Source organism: Bison bison, unplaced genomic scaffold, assembly GCF_000754665.1.
Source record: "Bison bison bison isolate TAMUID 2011002044 unplaced genomic scaffold, Bison_UMD1.0 scf7180017864166, whole genome shotgun sequence".
In the NCBI taxonomy this organism is placed as follows: Eukaryota; Metazoa; Chordata; class Mammalia; order Artiodactyla; family Bovidae; genus Bison; species Bison bison.
This window is the reverse complement of record NW_011494738.1, coordinates 2,092,497-2,114,788: the sequence shown is the minus strand read 5'-3', so window position 1 is coordinate 2,114,788 and position 22,292 is coordinate 2,092,497. Positions and strand designations below refer to the sequence as shown.

The 22,292-nt window shown below is 40.5% G+C and overlaps 2 protein-coding genes across 2 annotated transcripts in view; one reads left to right on the top strand and one right to left on the bottom strand.

Annotated features, from left to right (window-relative positions):
* The window catches only part of ACYP2 (acylphosphatase 2, muscle type), a 181,147-nt gene that overhangs the window by 125,345 nt on the left and 33,510 nt on the right, over positions 1–22,292 (top strand). The gene's annotated exons all lie outside the window — the stretch shown is intronic.
* Positions 391–3,214, bottom strand: TSPYL6 (TSPY-like 6). The gene is made up of 2 exons (XM_010841693.1): positions 3,124–3,214; positions 391–2,802 (listed from the first exon to the last, which is right to left on the bottom strand). Exons 1-2 carry the CDS (start codon positions 3,212–3,214, stop codon positions 1,580–1,582), a joined length of 1,314 nt encoding a protein of 437 aa, XP_010839995.1. The 3' UTR covers positions 391–1,579.

Genomic DNA, 22,292 nt, shown 5'->3' with positions numbered 1-22,292 from the left:
CAGGCTCTCAGTCAATCCAGTTTTCATTCTAGGCCCATATTTTCCCTGGGTCATTTCTGCCTCTGGGCGTCTGTTCAGTTTTCTTTCTTAGGGCGGGCAGTCGCCCCAGTCTCTTCAGTTCTCCCATCCATTCATTCCATATACATCTACCTTTCTTCCAACGGTCTGGGTATTGCTAGGATGGGTGATGGCTGGGAAGACGGCAGAGAGGAGTAAGGGCTCTGGTAGTCTCCTTACAGGACCATCTCTCTGCCTCTTGAAATAGTAAAGACCCAAGTTAAACTGCCTCCTTGTGGTGGTCATTTTGGCTTGTCTCAGGTCAGATTTGGAGAGGGAAATGGCAGCCCACTCCAGTATTCTTGCCTGGAGAATCCCATGGACAGAGGAACCTGGCAGGCCATGGTCCATGGGGTCGCAGAGAGTCAGACACGACTGAAGCGACTAAGCACGCGCACAAGTTAAACCGCAAAGCCTGCTTCTGCAGATGTTTCTGAGCTACCATTTTTTAAAAAAGAGATAGGACAGATATAAGAAAGAGAGGGAGAAAGAGAAGAGGAACTGTTTGCCCTGGCACTGCTGGCTCTTCATCATGTTCAGGATGAAGAAGGGAGACAAATGAAAGTATCTAACCTTTGTATGGTTTTACTGGTTGAGGCGGAGAAAACCTGATACTTGTCAAGGACACCATCATTATCCTTGCCATGTAAATGAGTCTAACTTATCCCCTCAACCACTTGCCTGACGGTAAAAGTAGGGTTCCTGAGTGATGGTGAGGAATTGAGTTCTTTTAGAGGAGAAATACTGGAGTGGGTAGCCGTTCCCTTCTCCAGGGGATCTTCCAAATCCAGGGATCAAACCCAGGTCTCCCGCATTGTAGGCGGATTCTTTACCATCTGAGCCACCAGCAAAGCCCAGAGGAGAAGTAGAAAGGTCTTTTACATGCTGGCAGGAAACCTGGGTCTACCACCAATTCTGAAGATTCTTGTTTACCAAAAACTAGAAAGTGGACCTAACAAGGTCTAGAAAATGTTCATCCAGCAGGGGGCAGCCTAAGGGGGTGGGCGTTGCATCCAGTTGCAGGCAGCAGTAGGTGATCAGAGAAGCAGGAAGAGTGATGGGGTTGCATAAATCAGAGACCAAGCAGCCCACTGCTGTTCTCTCTTGACTTTATTTAATGCCCAGCAGTTGTCCACAGGCCATGTGCAAAGCAGAATGAGTAAAACAGGCTCTTAAACATAGCTGAAAATCCAGGTGGTAGTAACCAGACCAGAAGCCTTGGGAACAGTGTCCAAGCAGTGCTGACAAAGGCAGAGAAATCTACATTTGTTTGACTTAGAAGAAGGTGAGCCACCATGGTACCGCATGTAGTGTTAACACAGGACATCAAGAAGACCATGGGGAAGTGGAGCAGCGTGGCCACGAAGGTCTCAGTCGTGAAAGCTAAGAGAACTGAATGTCCACGGAAGGTGTAGAAAGGTCAGCACAAAACCAGTGAAAGGCATACCCTTGCTGTAGCCAAGGCCCAGGTCGGGCAGGAGGTGGCAGGGGACCTGTGCGGGAGTATTCCCAAGAGCAAAGGTTAGCCAGATTGGAACCCAGGGGGCCTGGGGGTCTCCACTGGTTCCCTTATCTGGAGAAGTCTAGCTCTATGGGGTGCTTCATCCAATAGGTAGTATTGCAGTGCCTTTGGCCAGAGGTCCTCTTTGATAATCTCAGCAATCCTGTCAGACTCTGGAAGGCTGTTGTCTGAAAACCAAGCAAAAAAGCCACACATGAGGTCTTGGTTCCTATAAAGGAAGACCTGGGCTTCATGACCTGGGTGCCATATGATTGGAGTGGAAAGGGAGACCACTTGGCCGGAGGGTGTGACCTCGTATTCCTTCACAAGCCACTTGTTTCTGAAGTATGGGTTTCTTCGAAAAAGGAACTTGAATTTATAGCCCATCCTAGGATGTCTGAGCTCCTTCACCTCCAAACTGGCTAAGTAGCTGAATATCTCTGCATCTCTGCCTCTAATCAGGGCAGATAGCTGCGGGTGGTTCCGAAAGGCAGTGACCCAGAAGCCGGGGATGTGCCGAATGACGTGCTTCCTCCACTGGAGGTAGTGTTCACGCAGGCGCCTGTACCTGCGCTCCACCTGGAGAAAGGCCGGGTCAGCCTGAGCGTCCCCAGCGTCCACTTCCAGCTGGTTGGAGTCCAGGGCCTTCAGGTGGAGACCCTCACTCTGGGTTGGAGGCCCTGCGTCGTCCTTTACCCCTCTGTGTTTCTCCACTGCTTCCCTTTCCTCACCCACCTGCTTTTCCACTTCAACCTTCTCCTCCTGGTTCGCTGCTTCTGAGAAGATGGGGCCCCTTTCGGTCTTTGCTTCCGCAGCCTTCCGTCCAGCCGTCAGCTCAGACTCTGATCTCCCGGTGTCACAGGTTTCTAGGGCCTTCTCCCCACCAGTTTCACACTGAAAACCATTTTCCAGGCTGCCCTTGGCTGCCCCAGAGGCAGAGGTTGCTTCCCTGCCCTCCCTGGGTGGCCCGACCTCCTCTAGTCCCACTCGGGCCACTCCACGACTGTGAGCCCCAGCACTTGGGAGCTGGGGAGTAGGGCTGGAGTCCGCGGGGGCCTGGGGTGCGCCCCCCTCCTCCGGAAGCTGGAGCGGTGGGAGCGCAACAGTCTCCAAGCTCCCCTCACTCACCTCCACCAGCACCTGGGTTTCCTCTAGAAGCTTCTGGCACTGCTGCGGTCCGGTTCTCCCAGGGCGTGGTCCGGAGTAGTGAAGGTATGGGCTTAGGGAGGAAGGATCCCTTGGCTCTAACAGGGACGCTCATGTAGGCCAGCCTGACCAGCTGTTTGTTGGCATCTGTTTTCCTCACAAAAGACTCACTCATGCAAACCAGGGGATTGCGCCACCCACCCTGCAGTCTCAGGAGACCCACCCTTTAGCTTCCCGATACTCACCCCTCAGTCTGTAGACACTCACTCTCCATCTCATCTAGTCTAGTTCTATAGGTTCTGCCATCCTTTTTATTCTCAGTATTCTTGTGCATGTGTGATATTGTCACACAGTGGTTTTAATGTGCATGTACCTAATGTCTGAGGAATTGAGAATCTTTCACGTGGTTTTGATTTTACCATTTGGATATCCGCTTTGTGTTAAGTCTAAAAGTCTTTGCTCCACGTTTTCTATTGCGTATTCTGTATTTTTTGTGTTGTAGGAATCCATTGTACATGCTAGATACAAATCATTTTTCAGATCTGTGTATTGCAAATATCTTTTCCCCTCTGAGTTGCTTTTTCACTATCTTGGAGAAGGAAATGGCAACCCACTCCAGTGTTCTTGCCTGGAGAATCCCAGGGACGGCAGAGCCTGGTGGGCTGCCGTCTATGGGGTCACACAGAGTTGGACATGACTGAAGCGACTTAGCAGCAGGAGCAGCAGCAACAGCAGTGATGTCTTTTAATGAACAAAAGTCTTTAATCATATATTGCAGTTTATCATTTTTCCCCTTTAGATCAGTGCTTTTTGTGCCCTGTTAAGAAATCTTGCCTTTCTATTATTGTTCTCATTTATATCTGCAGTCCATTTGGAGTTGCTTTTTGCCAATGGTGTGATAGGAGTCAAGATTCATTTTCCCCCCATATGACTGAATGACCAAGCAGTATTTATTGAAGGGAACATCCTTTCCCCATGCATAGGGTTTTAAATGTTTCCATTAAAAGTGACATATGTGATTGGTCAGAGCTAGTCAGATGGCCTTGCCTAACTTTAAGGGGTCAGAGAAGTAAAACCTTGCCTGAGATTGCAAGGAGAAGGAAGCTGAAAATACTGGTGAGCACTGTATCACTCATCATAGACTCTAAGGTGAGTAGTGTGTACAAGACCAGCAGAGTTAGGCCAAAGAAAGGAGAGAAAAGGTAATGATGAATATAAAAGGAGAAATTAATGAAAGACAATAAATAGAAAGTATCAACCAAAGATTAATAATAAAAGGAGAGAGAATAAGTGAACAATATTTGGAATGGAAAATATAGTCACAGTACTGATTTAAGGAAAATAAGAGAATATGTTGGACAAACTTACACTAGTACATTTTCAAACTTGGATGAAATATATGAATTTATGGAAATATAACTCAACACTGAAATGCAGTGAAAAAAACTAAATAGACACGGAAATAAACAGAATCAAGGGTTAAAAAAAAACAAAAAACTTCCTACAAAATGAGCATGAGGCTAAACGGTTTGAGACAAATACTTCCTTAACCTTCAAGGAACACATTACTGTGTGTCTGTGGCATGCCTACTACTATTTTAGGCTCTTAGAATATATATTATTAAACAGAACAAAGATTTCTTCACTCTTGGAGTTTCTAGCAGAGGAAAAAACAATAATAAAAAAGTAGACAATATTGTAAAGTAATTAGCCTCCAATTAAAATAAATTTAAATTAAAAAGAGTAAAACATATTAGAAAGTGATAAGTGCTATGGATAAAACAATACAGAGTATTGAGTAAGGGGATTGAGAGTTGTGGGGGTAGGGAACTGGGAGCAGACTGTGGTTTTGAGAGGGTAGTCAGAGAAAAGGGCTTCCCAGGTGGCACAGTGGTAAAGAGTCAGCCTGCCAGCGCAGGAGATGCGGGCTTAATCCCTGAGTCAGGAAGATCCCCTCGAGAAGAGAATGGCAACCCACTCAGTATTCTTGCCTGGGAAATCCCATGGACAGAGGAGCCTGGCAGGCTACAGTCTCAGTTCAGTTCAGTCGCTCAGTCATGTCTGACACTCTGTGACCCCCTGGACTGCAGCACACCAGGCTTCCCTGTCCACCACCAACTCCCGGAGTCTACCCAAATCCATGTCCATCGGGTCGGTGTTGCCATCCAACCATCTCATCCTCTGTTGTCCCCTTCTTCTCCTGTCTTCAGTCTTTCCCAGCATCAGGGTCTTTTCCAGTGAGTCAGTTCTTCGCATCAGGTGGCCAAAGGATTGGAGTTTCAGCTTCAGCATCAGACCTTCCAATGAATATTCAGGACTGATTTCCTTTAGGATGGACTGGTTGGATATCTTTGCAGTCCAAGGGACTCTCAGGAGTCTTCTCCAGCACCACAATTCAAAAGCATCAATTCTTCGGCACTCAGCTTTCTTTATAGTCCAACTCTCATATCCATACATGACCACTGGAAAAACCATAGCCTTGACTAGACGGACCTTTGTTGGCAAAGTAATGTCTCTGCTTTTTAGTATGCTGTCTAGATTGGTCATAGTTTTTCTTTCAAGAAGCAAGCACCTTTTAATTTCATGGCTGCAGTGACCATCTGCAGTGATTTTGGATGCTCCCCCTCCCCCAAAAATAAAAGTCTCTCACTGTTTCCATTGTTTCCCCATCTATTTGCCATGAAGTGATGGGACCAGATGCCATTGATCTTAGTTTCTTGAATGTTGAGTTTTAAGCCAGCTTTTTCACTCTCCTCTTTCACTTTCATCAAGAGGCTCTTTAGTTCTTCTTCACTTTCTGTCATAAGGGTGGTGTCATCTGCATATCTGAAGCTACAGTCTATGGGATCACAAAGAGTTGGATGTGATTGAGCACAGTCAGAGGAAACCTCACTGAAAAGATTTTGGCAAAGATTCAAAGAAGGAAGGATTTAGCTCAGTGGATATTCTGGAGAGGAGCATTCTAGGAAGAAAGAGGAGCTAAACAGAAGCCTTAGGACAGGAACATGCTTAGGGTGTTCAGGGGATAACCAGAAGGAGATCAGTGTGACTGGAGCAGGGTGAATGAGAGAGGCCAGATCAAGCAGGATATTACATAATATTGTAAAAGGTTTGGTTTTATTCTTAGTGATGTGGGAAACCACTATAGAATTTTGGGCAGAGGACTCAAAATTGGATGCATTTTGCATGGATCACTGGCTCCTGAGTGAAGAATAGACTGTGTGGGGACAATGATAGATATAGGGAGATGTTTTAGAAGGCTATCAAAGTAATCAAGGTGAAGGTGATATTCCACAGTGGACTTGGGTAGCGCATATAGTATGATGGTAAAGCCGGCACGATTTCATGGTGAACTGGATACAGGGTATAAGAGAAGCAAAGAAGTCAAGGATGATACCATGAATTTTGACCTGAGCAACTGATAGGATGAAGCTGCCAGACGCAGATATAAGGCATGTTATGATAGAAGAGACCTTTGCAGGAAAATCAGAAGTTGCTTTTGGACATGTTAAGTTTGAGATGACTTTGGATGAGAGTTGAGATAGCAAGTGGGCATTATGAGACTGGAACACAAGAGAGGTCTAGGGTGGGGATACATACTTGGAAGTAATCAGCACACATATTTAAAGCAATATTTAAAGCAGGATGAAATCACTAAGGATGTGAGTAGCAATAGACCAAGCCCTGAAAATGAAAGTGAAGTCGCTCAGTCGGGTCCGACTCTTTGCGACCCCATGGACTGTAGCCCTCCTCCATCCATGGGATTCTCCAGGCAAGAATACTGGAGTGGGTTGCCATTTCCTTCTCCAGGGGATCTTCCTGACCCAGGGATCAAAGCCCGGTCTCCTGCATTGCAGGCAGACGCTTTAACCTCTGAGCCACCAGACCAATCCCTAGGGGCTCCAAAATTACAAGGTCAGGAAGAAGGGGAAGAACCAGCAAAAGAGACTAAGGGGAGACCAATGAAGGAGGAGGGACTCTGAAAACGTGCAGTATGCTGAAAGCCAAACGTGTAAAGGAAAGTTCAACTGTGTGATGTGGTGCTGATGGGTCAAGTAAGATGAGAATTGACCAATGGATTTTACAACAAAAGTGATGAAGGTCAGAATAGATTTTAAGGGGAATGGGAGGAAAGAAATTGGAGACAGTGAATATTGATATTCTTTTGAGGAATTTGCCCAAAGGGGAAATAAATGGAGTCATCACTTGACAAAAACTGTTTTGGAGGAGTGGTGGGGTGACAGCTTGGCTGTAATGGCTTTTTACATTTTTTAATTTATTTTTTGGCTGTGCTGGGTCTTGCTGCTGCATGGGCTTTTCTCTCATCGTGCTGAGCAAGGACTGCTCTCTGGTTGTGATGCGCAGACTTCTCATTGCAGTGGCTTCTCTTATCGTAGAGCACAGGCTCCCACGTGCACGGGCTGCGGTAGTTGCAGCTCGTGGGCTCTGGAGTACAGGCTCGATAGTTGTGGCCCACAGGCTTTGTTGATCTGAGGCATGTGGGTCTGAATCCCTCCTGGACCAGGGATTGAACCCGCATCTCCTGCACTGGCAGGTGGATTCTTTACTACTGAGCCACCAGGGGTGCCCTGTGATGTCTTTAAGAGAAAATTCAGAAGGGAGAAAGTGAAAATAGCAAGTATATATGACTCTTGAAGTTTTGCTCCAAAGAAATGGGATGATGGATGGTGGAGAAAGTGGTTCCAAAAAAGGTTTTTAAAATGGGAGAAAAACAAGTGTGCCTGCTGATGTGAGCAATTCAGCAGCAAGCAAAAATTAATGATGTAGGAGAGAGACAGGAGAATCACTGGAGGGATGTCCTTGAATAGGTGAGAGCAGATGGAATCTAGTGCCCAAGTAGAGGAGGAAAAGTCAGCCTTTAGTAGGAACATGACAAGGTCACTGTGGGAACCAGCAGGAAGGCAAAGTATGAGGGTGTAGATGCTGTTTGGTGGGTAGAAGTGATGACGGAATCGATGAAATTCTCTTCACATTGCTTCTGTGTACTCAGTAAAGGAGAAAGCAAGATTCAATTCAAGTGAGAGAAGGGATGAGGTAAGGGGCAGAAGGATTCTGGGAAGAGACAAGTAGGAAATAGTTGTCTGGAGGATCAAAGAGTGACAGGACGATGACATGTGCTGTGATTGTCAAACAGCATTAAGATCATGAATTTGAATGAGGCACATCAGTGCAGTTGTGAATTTTTCTGCCAACCACATTCAGTTTACAGGTGCAGCATGAAGAAGCAGAGCTGGATTTAGAACTGAAGCATGAAGGGCAAGAGAATGATTACAATCATAGATCTGAGAATCTAAGCTAGAGCAATAAAAGACATAGGGGTGGAGGCAGTGAAAAGGTGGCCTGATCAGTGGATCGCCATACCCAGGGAATCGAAGGGTCCCTGGGGTCAAGTACCAAAGGAAGCTACAAGGATGACAGATAGTGGTCTGAGAGTGGACTGCAGGAGATGGTTAGGACTTGACTCCTCCATCCAACTAGGCCTCTGATGAGGCACCTTGAGGACAGGGTCATTGTAGGGGAGGACGTCAGTGACCCAAAAGGCCTGGGTGGGAAGGATCACCAATGTGCATACTGAAATCACTGAAAGAACTGAGAATAAGCCAGTAGCTAGAATCCTTGAGAAATGAGGGGGAATGACATGAGCAGCAAGCATGCAGGGCATTAGGTGATCTAAACTGATGTCAGGAGATTTAAAGCTGGGTCTGTATTTTAAGATTAATTATCTAACATCACCACCTTTGGCTAAATTAGTTAGAAAGCAGGTACCTTTAGAATTTCATATTAACGTCACAGAGCCTATATTATTTATATTTCCTTAAAGTGTTCAGAAGAAAGTCACATGTATTAGCTGATCAAAAATAAGAAATGTGTATGTTTTTTTAATTGGAAAATTAGTAGTGATAACATTCTTTGAGTTCAGTGTGAAATGTTATTCTCTTTGGGGGTCTTTTATTTTCCTTGTGTCTTGCAGTATGGACTAGAAACTGCTGAAAAGAACAAAATATGATTTTTGGGGGGGCTTGAAACACTGACTATAAAAATTATTTTTTAAGATGAGTAAAGAGAGCTAATGGGCTTCCCTGGTGGCTCATAAAGAAGCTGCCTGCCAAAGCAGGAGACACAGGTTTGATCCCTGAGTCGGGAAGATTCCCCTGTAGAAGGAAATGGCAACCCACTCCAGTATTCTTGCCTGAGAAATCCCGTGGACAGAGAAGCCTGGCGGGCTACAGTCCATAGTGTTGCAAAGAGTCGGACGTGACTGAGTGACTAAACAACAACAAAGAGAGCTAGGACAAAATCTTAACTAGAGACAGGAAGAAGAAAGGGCGGGGGGTGGAAAAGAGAAAGGATAGAAAAGAAGAAACATGAGTAAAGAAAGAAGGTGGCTTTTTGAGGGGAGTACAGTTTAGCTACAAATCTGTAGATCATCGAATTGTGAAGTATTTAAATTTTCTGGGAAACAGAAACAGCATGATGTTTCAAAAAACTAAATATAAGATGAATGAAGAGAGCCTGTGAATTGTATAGTCTTATTTTTCTTTGACTCCTCAAATATTGTTGTTTGGTTCTTAGTTGTTTTGAAAGGAATCTCTTTCTTGACCTAAATTCTTTAAACAAGTGTGTTTGTTTAGTGACTTAACATACAGAAATATTGTTCTTCAGGCTAGGCCACCCAGTGTAGAAAGCCAAGGGCATCAGTGCATTATGTTAAGGACTCAAAAGAGTGTTGGTACACAAGAGAAGGAGAGGTACACTTTGTTAATTTCCTCTGTTTCCCAGAGAAAGACCATTAAACTGTGTTTGCAAAGGACATGGTAAAAAACAAGTTTTGAGTGATTAACCAAGTAGCTTTGTAGCTGCGGTCATCTCTGCTGTCTCTTAGAACCAGCATATAAATATAGAGAAGTAGGGAGAAAATATCTGAGTTAACAGGGTGTGGGTAATGATTTACCCTGGGAAAGTTAATTATTATGATTTAGTAGTTTTCTACCATTATAGCACTGACAGACAGCAAATATACATTCCAGTGCCTAATGAAACTGTAAAGAGGCTGAGGTCTGTGTATGGTGGCGGGTAGAGCTAGATGGCAGGGGGAACCAAATCAGCCAGGGACACACAGAGCCATTTCAAAAATTTAAAATGTGAGTCAAAACACTATATAAAATATTAATAATATCTAAATGTTAAACATACATAATCATTCTAGCCTGAGATAAATTAAAAATAATGAAACTGATACTATAACAAATGAATGAAATTTAGTTAATCATGAAAATTGAAATAATTTTATTGGATCTTTTAAAAAATAGTGTGATTTTAAAGAGCAAAGTCCACTGATGGTGTCATCATTGCAATACAAGTGTAGTTTTGGGGTTGAAACTTCCATCAGGTTTAAAAACTCAGACTCTATACTAGTTGCAGAATGGTGAACAGAGTTTTGCTCTAATTGCTGTTAGCATTTTCTTCTTAGCTGTTATTTTAAAATAATTTCTCTTGTTTATTTTTTTCTTAAGGAACAGCGATATTTTTATGCTTTAGCATATTATATCCTCACTGCATCCTATGAACTAGATACTATTATTAGCCTCATTTTACAGATAGGCAAACTGAGGCACAGAAATAACAAGTAATTCGCTCACAGACACATTGTTGTTGTTGTTCAGTCACTCAGTTGTGTCCAGCTCTTTGCGACCCCATGGACTGCAGCACACCAGGGTTCCCTATCCTTCACTATCTCCACAGTTTGCTCAGACTCATATTCATTGAGTTGGTGAAGCTGTCCAACCATCTTATCCTCTGTCGTCCCCTTCTCCTCCTGCCCTCAATCCTTCCCAGCATCAGGGTCTTTTCCAATGAGTCAGCTCTTTGCATCAGGTAGCCAAAGTATTGGAGTTTCAGCTTCAGCATCTGTCCTTTCAGTAAGTATTCAGGGTTGATTTTCTTTAGGATTGACTGGTTTGATCTCCTTGCAGTCTAAGGGACTCTCAAGAGTCTTCTCCAGCACCACAGTTCGAAAGCATCAGTAGACATGTAGTAAATTACAAAGTTGAGAAACGAACCCAGATAACCAGACTCTAAAGCTCTTTCTGTTAAACACTACAGGGTATACTCTGAACTTTTCTCAGCCTCAGTTTTCTCATCTATGAAATATGGTCAATAAGTCTTCTCTCTAGTGGTGGTTGTAACAATTATAATGTGGAGCTTGCGTAGGGAAGATGTTGGTGCTGCCTTTATCTGTTTCTGAATTGTTTAATTTCTTATAATGAGCATGAATTATTCATGTATTTTTTAATCAAGAAAAATATGTTAAGGCCTATCAGAGTGTCTGGCACAGAGAGGCACCCAATAAAGTCATTATTATGTCTGAAAGCAAAGTCAGAGTTTCCATTTAACTCAATAGGGATTTGTCATCTCCAGAAGCTCAGGTGCAAAGGGGAACAGCTGGAGGAGAATTCAGGTTACAGGTTTTTACTTGCCAGTGAGTAGAGCTTGTACATCTTGAAGTAAGGGCTGAGAACCAAGGGGAGGGACAGCGTGTTGGTTGAGGCAAGTGGGAATTAACAATGGAGCAAAGTCCCAAGGAATCTGGGGTGGGGGGTGTTCTTGGATGAATTAACTTATTTTGGAGAAGATTAACAGTAACCTGTTAGTTGATAGGCCCCATTTTCTTTTTTTAAATTAATTTTTATTGGAGTATAGTTGCCTTATAATGTTGTGTTAGTTTCTATTGTACAGAAAAGAAGCCCCATTTTCTAAGGTAATAAAAATACCATTTTGGAAAATGAGAAGGGAATTTAAAAATAAATCTATGGTTTTCCTTATTTATCTACCTGGTTCTGGGGGCCGTGAGAATAAGTTTTTTGAAGAGAACACATTAGTTTATTTTTCCATTTGTGGCTTGCAATGGTGGAATGATCGCTGGCAAAAGAATATCTTCTCAAGCAGCTTCCCTTGGTGTAGGTCAGGGGGCAGCAAGAGGAGTTATTTCTGCAGCTGGAAAAAAGGTTCAGAGCTGTCTTCCTGGAGTCGGCTCTCATTTCAGTCTAAAATAGATGTGAAATACTGTGCTATTTGGGAATCAGAGCCTATTCATTCTAAGCACATCTGTTGGTAGCTGTTGAAATTCAAATAAAATCAAATAAAGTCCAAGTACTGTTCTTGCTATACTTATCAATTTCAAGGAGTGTTAAAAAACACATATACAGAAAACCTATACTCCAGTCACTGACAACTAAGACCCAACTTGGAAAGCTGTGGTCTTCTGCCAACCATAGCTACTTTGAACCTGCGCCATCACATTTTAATTCCTTTAAAATGCCCCTTCTTCCCTACTTGAACTTTTCAACTGAGATTCATTTTCATTGCAGAAGTTTAAATATGAACTGTATCAAATAGTTTGGTATTTTGATTCTGATGATTCCACAACCTTCAGTAGTGAAATGAGGTGGTTAGACTACTAAACTCATAAAGCCAAGATGGAATGAATGCATTTTTTTCTGTCTTCTAATTTTAGTAAATAAAAAATTTCAGTTAGGTGCTGTGATTAAGGAAACTTGGTATCTCTATCAATTTATACATGACTCCGATCCATAAGGGATTTAAGGCATCTTTAAAAAGGCAAACACAAGACAGAAAAATAAGGGAAATTCCTTTTTTCAATTAAGCCATGACTCTCTGATAACAAGATCTGACCTATCAAATGTATTGAAAGAAATAGAGTCATTTTAAGGTTGTGAGTTGTAGTTTTTTTTTTTAAACCTGAAATTTTGATTAGTGTTTCAGGTACCATATTTGTATGTCTTTACATGGGAGTTTACAGTGTTCCAAGTAGGTATAACACCCAAGTACATTACATGAATTATCTCCTTTAGTGTAAACCTCATAATTACCTTATGAAGTATTATTATTTCCATCTAATATATAAAATAAATTTCCAAGGTTTACAAATAAGCAATTTGCCCAAAGTCACATAACTGAGTCAGGATTCAAATCCATGTCTGTTATTCTGAGTTATTAACTCAAAAAACTACGGAAAATTCTTCAAGAGATGGGACTACCAGACCACCTGACCTACCTCCTGAGAAATCTGTATGCAGGCCAAGAAGCAACAGTTAGAACTGGACATGGAACAACAGGCTGATTCCAAATCGGGAAAGGAGTACGTCAAGGCTGTATATTGTCACCCTGCTTATTTAACTTACATGCAGAGTACATCATGCAGAATGCTGGGCTGGATGAAGCATAAGCTAGAATCAAGATTGCTGGGAGAAATATCAATAACCTCAGATATGCAGATGACACCACCCTTATGGCAGAAAGTGAAGAAGAACTAAAAAGCCTCTTGATGAAAGTGAAAGAAGAGAGTGAAAAAGTTGCCTTAAAGCTCAACATTCAGAAAACGAAGATCGTGATATCTGGTCCTATCACTTCATGGCAAATAGATGGGGAAACAGGGGAAACAGTGGAAACAGTGTCAGACTTTATTTTTTTGGGCTCCAAAATCACTGCAGATGGTCACTGCAGCCATGAAATTAAAAGACACTTACTCCTTGGAAGGAAAGTTATAACTGACCTAGACAGCAAATTAAAAAGCAGAGACATTACTTTGCCAACAAAGGTCCATCTAGTCAAGGCTATGGTTTTTCCAGTAGTCATGTATGGATGTGAGAGTTGGACTATAAAGAAAGCTGAGTGCCGAAGAATTGATGCTTCTAAACTGTGGTGTTGGAGAAGACTCTTGAGAGTCCCTTGGACTGCAAGGATATCCAACCAGTCCATCCTAAAGGAGATCAGTCCATTGGAAGGACTGATGCTGAAGCTGAAACTCCAATAGTTTGGCCAGCTGATGTGAAGAACCGACTCATTGGAAAAGACCCTGATTCTGGGAAAGATTGAAGGTGGAAGGAGAAGGGGACAACAGAGGATGAGATGGTTGAATGACATCACCAACTCAATGGACATGAGTTTGAGTAAACTCCAGGAGTTGGTGATGGACAGGGAAGCCTGGTGTGCTGCAGTCCATGGGGTCACAAAAAGTCCGACATAACTGAGCGACTGAACTGAACTGAAATCTAAATTATGCCTTATACACGGGAGGCTGTGAAAGAGAAGATCAAGGACTATAAAAATAAATAGAAACATACTAGAAGTTACAAAAAGTAAATTCACATGAAAAAGGAGACATTTGTCCAAATTCAGGCAAAGTTTTAAAGCCAAGTATTATGGTGAAAATATAGCATAAGGAAGACAAACAGTATCAACAGCACAGAACAAGGCTCCGCAGACAAAGGTGTGGCAGAATCACACAATCGATTCTCAAGGTGTGTCCTCACGTTCTCTAGTGCCTTTGGGAAACATGAGTGCTCTCTGTAGGGTTCTAGAGCAGTAGAAGATCCTTACTGTAGGAAGCTTAATAACTTACCATTTGACACTAATACTCCTGGTTTCTTCTAACTGTGCTTTCATCTGTATGTTGAAAAATATAACCAATGTTAGAATCTATAATGTTTAATAATTAGTATTGTTCACCTATTAGTATAGGGGTTTCCTTATTCCTTCTCAATTTACAGGAAAATTATTATCCATGATTCCACTATTCTTTGTCAATAGTGATTTCCATTGTTGCCTTTTTTGATGTGTATTATAAAGCAGAATTATTATTTGACTCCTTCCACCATTAAATAATAACATTTTTAAGTTTTCATAATTACAATTCTAATGACTATATAACGGTCTATTGAATTGTTATTTATATTGGGCATTTTTTTGTTTTTAGTATTTTGCTATTATAAATATCCTTCTAAGAAGTGATTAATGTATACAGTTTACTTGTATTTCTTCACAAGTGAATTGTATGTTTATATACTTTGACTGTTTATCTCTTGAGGTTTTAACATTTTTGAAAATTTGAGTAAGTTCTTTATGTATTATATATACTACTGTTCTATCATGATCAATACAGATACTTCCAATTATGTTTCTCTTCTTTTAATTTTGTTAGTTTTTTATGTTAGAACCACTGTTTTACTTGATGTTGTTGAGCTATTTATTTTTTCCTTTGTGATTTTCTTTACTGCCCTAAGCTTTTCAAAGATACTATTCCTCTAAAGATTTCATTAATATTTGATTTTTTTCCTCATAGCTCTGCTAAGAATTAAAGCTAATATTTACTTTTTAATCCACTAGAGGCTTACTCTTGTAATGTGTTATAATAGCTTATCTAAATCACTTTTTGTTTTGTTTGTTTGCCAGTTACCCTGGCAATTATTAAAGCATAATTAGGCAATTATGAAATAGAATTAGGCAATTATTAAATAAATATTATCTTTCTTAATTATGATAGTTATATGATACATTAAATTTATTTCTATATGTCCCACACTTCTTTACTTTAATCATTTAATTATTATACTTTGTTTTAGAATTTCCTGGGAACTAGATCAGCATCATAACTTATGGCTTGTTAGTGCAGAATTTTAACATTTAACAAATAGTAAATTTTACTTGATAAAATTTGTTTGCCTATGATAATATATATCTCAATTTGCTCATCTTGTTTTATACATTCTAATATACCTTTATAGTTTTCTTTATATATGGCTCATAAGTCTTTAAATCTTCTTTATAAATGTCATAGGCAATTCTGTTAAATTTATCCATCCCATCTCTTTTTCTTTTTTTGGAATGGAATTTATTTCCTTTGTATTATGTTATTGAACTGGCTGTTAAGTTATTGAACTTAAAGCATCTAATTATGGTAAATTCATTATAAACCTGATCACATTGATAAACTCATGGGATAATAAATTTAAACAGATTTCTTAGGACATCTATACATGTAGTGCTTTCTGCAAATAATGAGTTTTATCTCTCCCTTTAATGTATCATTCGAAAGTGAATAACAGTTTCCTAAATAGCAGTTTCCATTTGTGTATTAAATGGCTGAGCATTAGGCTGAGAGACAGACTTGAGTTCTTCTATCAGACTTGAATCCTACTGTCAATTCCTCAACTAAGAGAGCCATCTAGCAAGCACCTTCTGTGGGTCAGGCACCATACTAGGCACTTTACATAGTCCATCTTGCCTTAGGCTTAGAATAGATATACTATTAAATATCATAGGTTAGGGAGCTCAAGTTGAGCAGGTATAGAAGGCTGGCCTGTGCTAGGCCCCCAAGAGCATTGAGAAATGGAATATGGAAGTGTCTATGGTAGTCTGAGTGTGAAAGGCCATGGATTGTGGTTCTGGAGTCCTTGACCTGGCAGGTTTTTCACTCTTTGTGGAGCCCTGGCAACGGAACTTCAGCCAAGGGCCTGAAGTTGGACGCCCTTGGGAGGCCCTAGGGAGGCATGGAGAAGCTGCATCAGCTTGCTTTCATCCTTATCTTGTACGTACACTTCGCATTTCCTACTTCCAGGTCACACAGTAAACGTGAGTAAAAACAGTCCTGGAGGAAGTCTGTGTTCCTCTTCTCACCAGCCTTTCAACCCAGATCAGCCTTTTGAGGTCTGGCTCAGCTCACTAGGTTAAGTAATTTGTCCAGTATCATCAGTGAGTAATGGATACGTGACTTGCTCCATAGCCGGTGGTCTTGCCATTTTCCCAGTGATTCTATGCCCGGGGTGTGGCTTGGGCAGGTCATTTCACCTTTCTGCCATAATTCCTTCATCTGTACAATGCAAAAGTCAGATAATGATCTGGTTCTGACAGGCAAACTGTTGTTGAATACATCTTTTACTCTTCTTCAAGACTGTAAATTCCTCAAGGACAGACTATATTTTGCATGTTCTTGAATCACTGTTATTACTTTGCACATGACAAATGCTCAATGAATATTTGTTGATGCAGAATGAATGCATTGATCAGTCAACTGAAGACAAGAGTCTTATTGCTCTTCTCACAGGAGATCTTCAGTGCTAGAACATAGGTTCCTGTAGGGTCATTTCACCCTGCAATTGTGGAATTTTTTTATAAGGATAGCATTTGTCATGAACCTCTTTATAAGAAGATGCTTAGCAGGGGTCAGCTTATCTTCATCTGAAAAGAACAACTGAGGTTAGGAAAGCAGAAAGCCTAGAAAGGATTCAGGTTGGGAACTGTGGTAAGTAGACTGTCCTCTGACAAAGCTGTTTTGGCTGTTTTTATCTTTGTGCTGCTGTCTAGCAACAGTATGACAAAACTGTGACTATTCAAATGTAATCAAACTAGAGCCTGTCCAAAATCAATTTTGAATAAATGATGAACTATGTGGAACAAATCTTAATATCTCTGGGCATGCAATAGAAAATTACTAAATATTATGTTCCTGTAATTTAAACACAGTGTTTCAGATGTACTCTTAAAAGATACAATTATATTATAATAGCATGTTCTCTTTTTATGCCAAAAAAAAAAAATTCCAAAGGAAGCTACCCAGCCTTCGGGAGGCATAGAATCTGTGGATTTTGTAATTACTGATGTTAAACTTAACATCTCATTGAAGTCATTAGTTAATATTTCTAAATCTTTATGTCTGAAAACTTCTGAGCAGATGTCCCAACAACTTTCTTGCCACCTCTCCATTCCCAGCCAAAGAGGGGAGGGAGAGGAGACCTATACTGCCAATAGTTACAAAGGTTATTTGTGGAAGAAAAACAGGAGTTTGCAGTATGCACACGTGTGTGGCTTTGTCTCTTGAGCTTCACAAAGACCAGCATCATAGTGAACTATAGAATTACTGTTGTCTGAGACTAAAAGAGAAATCTAGGGAAATGAAATATCTTTGTCAAAAATTACTGAAATGTCAAATTTTTTAAACTAAGCTTTTATATATTAATAAAAGGAAGCATATGGAGGGAAAAGCTATAAGGAGTCAGTTTTTTATGAGCCTCAGTATTGCTGGAAAAGAAACCATTACAGAGACCAGACCAGTTTCTCTAACACGGATACAAAGGAGAATGATGTCATAGCAGCAGGTTTGTGCTGCCACAGTAAAGATCATTGATGGTGCTTTCCATATCCTTTAACTAAATCGAAATACCTGCATTTAGTTGTAACCTGAGAAACAGGCAATAAAGTCACAAATGACTTTACTTTCATTTTTTTTTTTTACATATTACACTTTGTAATAGTGTTTAGTTTTATTGTCCCAGAACAGGAAAAGGAAAACATCAAGTTAATTAAATTTTGGTAGTAACTTATTCATCATATGCATAATTTTTCATCATCAACAAGAAGAGGTACAGGGCTCAGTTATAGAAAATGCCATGGCAACCTGAACTGAGATGGTCCTGAATTCTCTAGACTTCTTTCAGGCTTCCTAATATTAAAGTTCTGTGCAAGGTAAGATATGAAAGAAGAAAAAAAAACCTCCTCATCTAAGCAACCTTGATCTGAATAAATATACCGATAAATTTTATCTCTGTGCTAGAACAGCGTGACTCCACCAGGCCTCCAGGATTTCCTGTTCCAAGTTCTAGAGTGGTTGTCTAGTTCCCCCTCCCACCCTTTCTCCATTGGAATCCTGCCAGATGATACTGTGCAAAAGTGATAAAGTCACTTCAAAAAATTTTAAGGAGGCTCATGACTGTGTATATATAACCGTGGGAAGGTTTATGAGTCACAAAACACTACAGATGGTAAAGAGTCTGCCTGCAACGCAGGAGATGCAGGAGACGGGTCAACTCCTGGGTCAGGAAGATGCCCTGGAGAAGGGAATGGCAATCAACTCCAGTATTCTTGCCTGGGAAATCCCATGCACAGAGGAACCTGGCAGAGCTACAGTCTATGGGGTTGCATAGAGTCAGACACAACTGAACGATGGACACACACACAGTTTATTTTGACCTTGAGTTAAAAGGATCCAGCTCTACTGGCTGACTTGAATGGGGCTGCTCTTCTTTATTTACTCGAGGTAAATTTCAGACCAGCCCTTGAATTATGTGAGCTCAGCTATATTCTCTAAAAGAGAGCCAGGCCAATGTGAACCTGGATCCGAGTTTACTTATTCAGTAACATCTGGCTACTTGGATTTCATCATCTGTCGTGTATCTCACCATGTCACTCCCAACCACAGGAAACTGAGGATCAGCTTTGTGGGACTGTGTGACAGAGGTAGCACTCTCATAAATATATTTTTAACAGATCTAAATTTTGTAAGTAAACTAATACCACTTGACTATTTTTAACTTCTGATTTTAGATCAGGAAAGAAAACCATTTTAAAAACATCTTCCCTAAAAATCTTGGAATAAGATAGGAAAAGGGACATCTTCTCCTGCTTTATTTTGGCAAGTGCTTCCTGAGGCTCTGACCAGGAGAGGCTGACGGCTCTCAGAGTGTGGAGCAGCCATGTAGGGATTTAACAATAACAATCCTCTTTCTAAGGATACCAAGCTCTGGAAAATGACTGAGCAGATTTATAGAATCTAGTGTATTAAGTGAATTCCATTTAGGAGAATTTGGCATGTCAGCCTGTGCTGTTTTATAATGAACACCCAAACCCTGCCTGGTTTGTCTAATAGAGTATTTATAAGGACAAAGTCAGTTCCAATTTAATGTAATTTCTTATTAATATTTAGTCAAAGTAAAATGCAACTTTAAGCATATTACTAGCTATATTCATTATAGCAGTTTACATAGCAGTTGCTATGGGTTCTGTATTTATATATATCATACATCTTTTTCTGGAAAAAAAATTGAAGCTGAAACTTAAATAGCTTACATGTTTGCTCTTTTTTATCCTTCATAGGAGAAATTTTTTTAAAGAAATTATAAATATCTAGGTATACTGTTTTTAGTATTTACTCCCTCTAATCTATCTTCTACAGACAGCTTGAGTCTTCATTCAGAAATACAATTTGGTTCGCATCTTTACAGAAAAAATTCTACGTCCTCAGCAAGCTGTACAAGACCGTCCACCATCTAGCCACAGCCTCGCTAATCCATTTTAATCTATAAGAATCTCCCACTTGTGTTGTATGAAAGGAGAGAAGGTTAGCACACTCTCCTAGACAAGAATGGAAGAGGCCCTTGGGCCTCACAGCATCCATATGGTTAAGGCATTGCCACCTACTTCGTGGCATCTAACAACCACTGTTTAAAGAAAAAACAGTCTCCTACTCAAAATGTCTGGTGTCTCCATGTTGTTAGTTTGGGTACTTTAGCTACTATTTTCCTTTGTTAATAACACATCGTAAATATGTTAGTCTAACAGTTTTTCAACATTATAAAACTTATTTACACACAGGGAGAAATCACTCCGTATTACCATGTTGGAGTTAACATGGGTACTTCCGTGGTGGCTCAAATGGTAAAGAATCTGCCTGCAATGTAGGAGACCCAGGTTCAACCCCTGGGTGGGCAAGATGTCCAGAGAAGGGAATGGTTACCTAATCCACTATGCTTGCCTGGAGAATTCCATGGACAGAGGAGCCGGGTAGGGCTGCATTCCATGGGATCGCAAAGAGGCAGACGTGACTGAGCGACTAACACACATCTTTACCTATAACACACCTTTAGAGAGACAACACCATTGGTAAAATATTGCATAGTAGTTAACTCTGGATGTCATTACTTCCCAAGAAGAGACATTGCCAATAAAATTTCAGCATTTGATCACAATTTATATTTTGATCTGTGTTCAGATTGTTCTTTCCCATAGGAAAGGGAAAAACAGTTTTTATTCTCTTAGGCATTTTTCAAACACATTTGTAATCTTTTTATTAATTTAAAATTGATACATATCCATTGGAGAATTTTGAAAATAATTTGAAAACAGGCAAAGAGAAAAGAAAAAAAAAAAACTGCCCATATTTCAGGAGATATCATTACCACTTTGTACATCTTTCAGATATTTTTCCATGTATATTTTCCTACAAAAGTGAGGTCATACTATACATCTTGTTTTGCAACTTGCTTTTATAAAACAATTCCATATTACAAACATCTTTATCAAAAAAATTCATCTTAATAATTGTAACAGCTAGTAGTCCTTCATATGGAAATACAGTCATGTACTTACATTCCTAATTATTGGACATTTAAATTGCTTGAACTATTTTCTTGTTACATACAATGAACATTCCTGAGGCAAAATCTTTACCTATATTGCCAAATTCAGACTTAAATTGAAGAAAGTAGGGAAAACCACTAGACCATTCAGGTATGACCTAAATCAAATCCCTTATGATTATACAGTGGAAGTGAGAAATAGATTTAAGGGCCTAGATCTGACAGATAGACTGCCTGATGAACTATGGAATGAGGTTCGTGACATTGTACAGGAGACAGGGATCAACACTATCCCCATGGAAAAGAAATGCAAAAAAGCAAAATGGCTGTCTGGGGAGGCCTTACAAATAGCTGTGAAAAGAAGAGAAGCGAAAAGCAAAGGAGAAAAGGAAAGATATAAACATCTGAATGCAGAGTTCCAAAGAATAGCAAGAAGAGATAAGAAAGCCTTCTTCAGCGATCAATGCAAAGAAATAAAGGAAAACAACAGAATGGGAAAGACTAGAGATCTCTTCAAGAAAATCAGATTTACCAAAGGAACATTTCATGCAAAGATGAGCTCGATAAAGGACAGAAATGGTATGGATCTAACAGAAGCAGAAGATATTAAGAAGAGATGGCAAGAATACACAGAAGAACTATACAAAAAAGATCTTCATGACCCAGATAATCACAATGGTGTGATCACTGACCTAGAGCCAGTGATCCAGGATCTTCACATCCTGGAATGTGAAGTCAAGTGGGCCTTAGAAAGCATCACTATGAACAAAGCTAGTGGAGGTGATAGAATTCTAGTTGAGCTATTCCAAATCCTGAAAGATGATGCTGTGAAAGTGCTGCACTCAATATGCCAGCAAATTTGGAAAACTCAGCAGTGGCCACAGGACTGGAAAAGGTCAGTATTCATTCCAATCCCAAAGAAAGGCAATGCCAAAGAATGCTCAAACTACCGCACAATTGCACTCATCTCACAAGTTAGTAAAGTAATGCTCAAAATTCTCCAAGCCAAGCTTCAGCAATATGTGAACCATGAACTTCCTGATGTTCAAGCTGGTTTTAGAAAAGGCAGAGGAACCAGAGATCAAATTGCCAACATCCACTGGATCATGGAAAAAGCAAGAGAGTTCCAGAAAAACATCTATTTCTTCTTTATTGACTATGCAAAGCCTTTGACTGTGTGGATCACAATAAACTGTGGAAAATTCTGAAAGAGATGGGAATACCAGACCACCTGATCTGCCTCTTGAGAAATTTGTATGCAGGTCAGGAAGCAACAGTTAGAACTGGACATGAAACAACAGACTGGTTCCAAATAGGAAAAGGAGTACGTCAAAGCTGTATACTGTCACCCTGTTTATTTAACTTATATGCAGAGTACATCATGAGAAACACTGGGCTGGAAGAAGCACAAGCTGGAATCAAGATTGCCGGGAGAAATATCAATAACCTCAGATATGCAGATGACACCACCCTTATGGCAGAAAGTGAAGAGGAACTAACCCGGCTCTTGATGAAAGTGAAAATGGAGAGTGAAAAAGTTGGCTTAAAGCTCAACATTCAGAAAACGAAGATCATGG